Source organism: Dasypus novemcinctus, chromosome 6 (genome assembly GCF_030445035.2).
Source record: "Dasypus novemcinctus isolate mDasNov1 chromosome 6, mDasNov1.1.hap2, whole genome shotgun sequence".
NCBI classification, from domain to species: Eukaryota; Metazoa; Chordata; class Mammalia; order Cingulata; family Dasypodidae; genus Dasypus; species Dasypus novemcinctus.
Window position 1 is genome coordinate 23,285,892 of NC_080678.1, and position 6,536 is coordinate 23,292,427.

The window sequence follows — 6,536 nt, forward strand, 5'->3', positions numbered from 1 at the left end:
TTTGGCTTCTAAGCATCATTTTCTCTTAATACTTTTACAGCAATGGCAAAAACAAAGCTTCCTTTGCTATCTTCCCTGTCTTCTCAAACTCTAAATATTAAGCCCAAGAACTCAGTTCCTGAATACCTGTTCTCATCCATGCACCCTCACTCCCTAGATAATCTCGGTAAGTGGCACCTCTATATTTTTAAACAATTAAACTCAATATTTTGGAGTTATCCATGCCTCTAATCCATCAACAAATTTCCCTTTAAAATATATCCAGAATACAAACAATTCTTACCACTTCACCCTCTTCTAAGCCACCATCATCTCTTGGGCCCTGGGTGAATATGGTCCCCTATCACCTAACTTAATCCTACCATTTGCCCTCGTTACTTTTCTCTAGCCATGCAGGCTTCCTTGTAGTTCCTGGAATACTCCAAGCATATTGCAAGTTCCTGTCTCAGGATTTGTTTTTAGTACTTTCCCTGGGACAGTCTTCCTGCAGATATCAACCAGGTTTGCTTCCTCTCTTAGATTTCAGCTTAGAGGTCACATTGGCCAATGAGGTTTTCTCAAACCTAAAAGACATAACCACAAACACACACTTCTTTCACTTCTTTCCCCCTTACCCTGCTTCATTTTCTTCTTAGCACTTATCAACTGACATGCTTTATTTGTCTATTTATTGTTTTCTTCCCCCAATCAAAATATATGCTCTATTAGGGCAGGAATTTTGTCTGTTCTATCCTCTAGTGCCTAGTATATTGCCTGATACAAGGAAGGTGCTCAATAGATGTATTTTTTAATAATCATAGAAATCTAAAAGATAAATTAAAGGTAAAATAAACTATGAATTCAAATACAAAATACTTTGAAAATATATTTAAATATGTTTTAGTATCTCACAAAGTTTCTTACCGGAAGTCTCTATGTAGTAATGGGTAATTGCCTTCCAGTGATAAACAAAATCTTCTTGTAAGGGAAGAGAAGGTGCAAGCTACACAAAAAGACCACAATAATAAAGAAAATGTCATTAAAAATTTCCCATAAAACTCCACATTCACCTATTATAATGTGTAAGGCACATAAAAACAAGTCAATTCTGAGAAAGTAAAAATTATTTATTAAGGATGAGGAAAAACACATTCATCACAATTATTAAACTGTAGTATTGGGCTTTTTCCCCCCCTCCGTAGTAACTACATGTAGACTCAAAAGCACTGTACTAAATGCCAATACTAATATTCTATTATTGCAGTATCAGTAACATGAAATTATTGATAAGCAGGGATCTTTGTACCTAGGACTTTGGAACACAAAACAGTGAAAAGCTGCTACGTAATTACTTACACATCATGGCTACTAAAACATACACTAAAGCTGATTTCATAATCAAACTAAAATTGTTCCCCACTTTCAGTGACATATAGATGTAAACTTTTTTGTCTGGATTAGGCAGTGTATGTTTTTAGCAAAATAATTACATGAACAAGAACCTACCAATTTAAAATCTACAATGTCAAATGTTTTATATTTTAGCTTTAAAATGTACTTCAGAAGTTTTAAGACCAAAATTACATCCCTTCTGTCATCTTGTAACAAACCTACATACTTGTAGGTTCAGATGTGAGTTAAATGGATAGAAAAAGACTTGGATGCACCTTCTGCAATATTTCTTTTCGAGAGGGAGGGAGAGAGAGAGAAAAAAATGGAGAGGGAGAGAGAGAGAGGTGGAGCTGCCCCCTGTCTCAGTATAGTCAATACAGTTTTGTCAGAGAGTACAGTTGACCAGGTTTAGTTAAGAACAAGCAGGATTATCTGGGAACCTAAAATGTGACAGAGTAATCTTCTATTTTCATATACTTCATTCTAAAAGATGATCTAAAAGAAGTCAAGCCTCTCCTATACTTCTAACTTGTCCCATTTTTATATCTTGGTATCCCTAGCAGCAAATTCAAGTTGAAAACAACTCTGTCAAAACAATTTCTAAACTACTGAGCAAATCATAAACATTGGTCATAGACATCCTGAGTATTTTAATCCAGAAGAGGAAATGTACTTGTGATCCAAAAAGGGACCTGAAAATTTTTCAGCAACCATCATTTCTTAATGCAAACTCTTCTCATGCTTGCCACTCCATACCACTCCTAATACTACTGGCCCAAGACAATAAAGTATTCATTTCATCTTCAAAGGGAATGCTATGAAATCTTAAAAAAAAAGAAGAACAAATGCAAAAAACTTTAAGATTTTTGAAAAAGGAGTAAAAGTCTCTGGGATACTGTACTTCAAGGAGAACATGGGGAGAAAAATTATGTGTAGAAGGAAACTGTTTTAACTTGCCATTTTAAAAAAATCTTCAAAATGTATAAAGTTCCCTCATTTTTCATACCTTATGAAAGGTATGAAACCTACTTATAGGAAGTAGTTTTATATAGTTAAGTGTAGTAACAATTGGGATATGCCCAAATAAAATCTGTTGTTTTGAGAAATATATCTAGTTTCTTAAGTGTAAATATTGTGATTTGTTAAATTTTTCCAAGGAAATCTCTTGGGTACATAAAGAATGACAGCATCCTTGTTCCAGATTATTTCACCAATGGGACTCAACTCAATTTGAAGGGTAAGTCACTAGGACAGAAGTCTCATAAGATTTGTATCAGGACTTTTGTACCGGTTACAATCAAATTCAAAACAGGATGGTGTTATTTAGTTTTTGACTACCTCTCTCCTAGGAGTTATATTTAAATAAGAAACTTTTTAAGCAGACAGTTAAATAGTCCTAAATTGTTAATAATTTAAGCCAATCTTGTTCCAACATGAATAAATTTCCTTATTTATGTAAAACCTAGTAAACCTATCTCATTAATTACTACTTCTAACATGCAAATTTCCTGTTTTAACAGTGCATGAAAGCATTTATGCTCTGGGTTGAAAAAAGATATGAAAAGAAGCATGATGGGATTCTAATTTGAGTCTCTCTTTACAGTACAGTGATGAAAATTTTTAAAAAGAAACAAAATCATAAAATCTATCTCAACCAAGAATTATCATAAATGTGTAACGCAGTCATCACGTTCTCTGGAAAGCCTTGCCTCTCTCTTTGCCTAAAATATAGCCAATTCTATACACATCTATCTCTTTAGCCCTTTTAATTCATCCTCCACTAGATATTGTAAGTGCTACAAGGACTAGGATTTGTGTTTATCAGTTTAAAAACATTTCAAAATACTAATCTTTGAAAATATCTTAGTTACATTTTTCTCTTGGTAAATAGTTAACATAAAACAATAAAGAAGATTCTATATTTAAACCTAATTTGTATTAAATGCACCTGGTCAACCATATAAAAACATTTGAAGGCTCATCCAATTGAATTAGGAAATCTAGAAAGCAATAGTTCAAAAATGGTTGGGAGGAACCAATACAGTGGTTGAGCACCCAGCTCCCACATGAGGGCCTGGGTTCAATCCCCAGCCCCATTACCTAAAAAAAAAAGAAGGTTGGGGGGGGGGGAAACATTATTCTGCAGATTCATACAATGACAATGACACAATTGAAAAAAGGTCATGTTAGCATCCAGGTATAGGATTATCTCCCCTTTCTATTTAATCCTGGTAAGTATGTTAACTGCAATATTGCATCAGAAAATGCTAATAATAAGCATAAAATTAAAAGGAGTTCAGAGAAAGCTTAATGAAATGAACTGAAGAAAGGTAAAATGAGTTTAGAAGAACATATCAAACAAATAAATAGAACTGAATAAATGGAAACCAAAGTTGGACTATGAAAAAATGTTCTTCAAATACCACAAAGACAACACAGATAGCAAAACAGCAGGGAAGGAGGAGGGGAAGGGGGGAAATAAATAAATAAATCTTTAAAATATATGTATATATATATTACAAAACTGAAAGCCTGTAATGTTTGTGTAAACTGTGGAAGTTTGAATGGGATTGACTTTGACAATGTTTTAAGTTTTAGTCACCTGTTCAGAATTTTTACCAAGGTGTTAAAAATAAAATTTCAGCTCTAAATAAATAGCTTACTCCTGAAAAAACAAACAAACAAACAAACAAATACCACAAAGAGTTCATCCCCAGAAAAGAATTTCAAAAGGAAAAACAAAAAGTTAGTACACAAAAAATGTTTATCTGGTTGAAGCTAACTAGGAGATACCATGGCTCAAAACATTAAGTAAATTTAAACACTGCCTTTCTAAATGTAAGGCATTTCTCACTAACGTTGGCAAAACAGAGAACTGGGATATTAAAGAGCTAGAGCCCAACAATTTACGTGGATAATCTGGTAGATGCTAATAAATGCAATTATAAAAAGAAAGGAGGACAGAAAACACAGGCCTCAGGACAAAAATGAGTCACTAGGAGAAGAACGGGAAAGCCATTTTTTCTGAGTATCATTTTTGTAAAAATCAACCTGATAAGAATATAGACGATGTAATAAATTTTTATTCCCAATTACGTCAATATTAATGCAATGTTAAACATAAAAATTCTTGTAATTTTAAATTAAAGAACACAAAACGTAATTACCATTGTTTTTATAAATTTTGGTTAAATCCTTTTAACGTATTGATGCTATAAATTAAGTGAATCTATATAGGCAAGTAAGGAAAACCTAAAAAAGTCACAAACTGTCATCTCCCTCATGTGTAATACTGCTTTTCATTCATGAAAACTGTCTTTTCTTAATTTGACCCACATTTTCCCAAGAGCTTGGAGTACAGCTACATTTTTAAACATTTCCCAAGTATCATTTAAATCAGTTGTATTAAGGTTTGTTTTATTTTTTATTACCTGCTCATAAAAAAATGTTCTATTGTCATTGACGGAAAAAAAAAAAGTTGTGTGGACTTTAAAGTGCTACACTACATAATCTGAACGAGAAAGAGAATGACATTCTAAGAATTAGCTAAGTAATAGTTTCTTTACAGGATACCTTTTTCAATCTGGACAACTCTCCCAGAGTTAAGTAAATCAACTTAAGTAAAACAACTGGCCCTCTTAGATTATTAAAACAGTAGCCAAGGCATTCTCATCTTAGGTACTTCTTTTTTATTAGTAGTCTATTAGGATATTTGGGTAATGTCTCCTATGCTGGCATCGAAAAATCCTCAGAGTACAATTGTAGAGTAAACGTAGAGTCCACGCAGGACAGGAAACAAGAAAGGAAACAGATGGTCTCTGTGCGAGCCTGGAAGCTGTCTAAACCATACTTGATCAGTAACGAGCCACCACACTCCTATTTCTGATCAATCAATAACGTCCAGCCAAGTTCGGCCGCAAACGCCCTGCCAGCAGGCTTACGACACGGGCTCTCGTCAGCTGCTTCCTCCCCAGAGTTGCTCCACTGCAAGATCACACCTCCCCCAAACCCCCCACAAGAAAACAAAACAGAAAAACAAGCCCAAGCAGTGCCTGGTTGTTTCTTTTGTCTTGTTCCATTTTTTATCCTCACGAGGTTAACGGTCATGGAGCCTGGGGCAGTTCCCTGAGGGCCCGGCAGGTGCCCCCGAGTGCCCCTCGCCGGAAGAATGAGCGACCTCAGACCCCTGGCTGGGAGGGCCGGTTCTCCCGGGAGACCGCCGCCCACTCTCAGGTCGGGGGAAAGGGATCCTCTCAGAGCCGGGGAAGGAAGGAAAGGCGGGGGCCTGTTCAGACCCAGGCCCGAGACCCCTGACGCCCCCGACGGCCCCGCAGCTTGAGGTGGCGCCCGCCCCTCGGAAGGGCCGGTGGCGCCGAGAGCCGGGCCAAGGACGCCCGGATCTTCCCGGGGCCGGCAGGGAGCGTAGGCCGCGGTCATCCCCGGCCTGGAGTGCGCCCGCAATCCGCGGCCTTACCGCCTCCACGGCGTGCTGCAGGATGGAGGTGAACTTGGAGAACATCTTGTCCCGGGACTGCAGGAGCCTCTCCCGGGACGACCTGGAGAGCTCCTCGATCCGCCGCCGCCGCCCCTGCTGCGGCTGCCGGGGCCGCTCCAGAGTGAAGGCCGGTGCGGGGCGGGGCGGGGCGGATGAGCACAAGGCCGAGGAAGGGCCCGGCCGGCCGCTTCAGGTGTGTGCTGGCGGCGCGGCGGCTCGGGCGGGCGCTGAGACGCGGCGGACGGCGGGAGAGGGCTCTGCGCGGCCTCGGGGCCCACGAAGCTTCGGCGGTGGCGGCGGTTCCGGCTGGGACACGGTGGCAACCCGGCTCTGTTCCTTCCGCTCGCTCTGCCCGCCGGGGCCTGCAGAGGGCGCCGCCGCGGCCCGGGGAGGCCCCTGCCAGGCCCACCCTGCGGCCTGGCAGCACCACGCCGCGGGGGCGGGACAGGTACCCGGAGGCTGCGGCCAGGCCTCGGCGGGAGCCGGGCCCTGAGGGCAGCCCCCGCTTTCCCGGGGACTCTGGGTGACTCGGACCTGGCCATTCCCAGTCGTTCTCGCAGTTCACCCAGTGAAAATAGTATGCTGATTTTGTTGGGGAATGTAGTCACATATGTATATTATATTCAGATCTTCATCTTTTAAGGTCAGATGGGAAAGACTGGTAACAAGA

At 40.0% G+C, this 6,536-nt stretch overlaps 1 protein-coding gene across 2 annotated transcripts in view; it reads right to left on the minus strand.

Annotated features, from left to right (window-relative positions):
- FHIP2A (FHF complex subunit HOOK interacting protein 2A) overlaps window positions 1–6,220 on the minus strand; it is a 29,791-nt gene extending 23,571 nt beyond the window's left edge. Inside the window, exons 1-2 of one of the 2 annotated variants that reach the window (XM_058298331.2) lie at window positions 5,846–6,220; window positions 904–982 (exon numbers count right to left, since the gene is read on the minus strand). In XM_058298331.2, coding sequence (XP_058154314.1) covers window positions 904–982; window positions 5,846–5,890 — 124 coding nt within the window. In that variant the 5' untranslated portion in view covers window positions 5,891–6,220. The remainder of the gene's footprint in view (window positions 1–903; window positions 983–5,845) is intronic. The other variant, XM_004448776.5, reaches the window with a different exon arrangement.
- Between the last annotated feature and the right edge of the window lie 316 nt (window positions 6,221–6,536).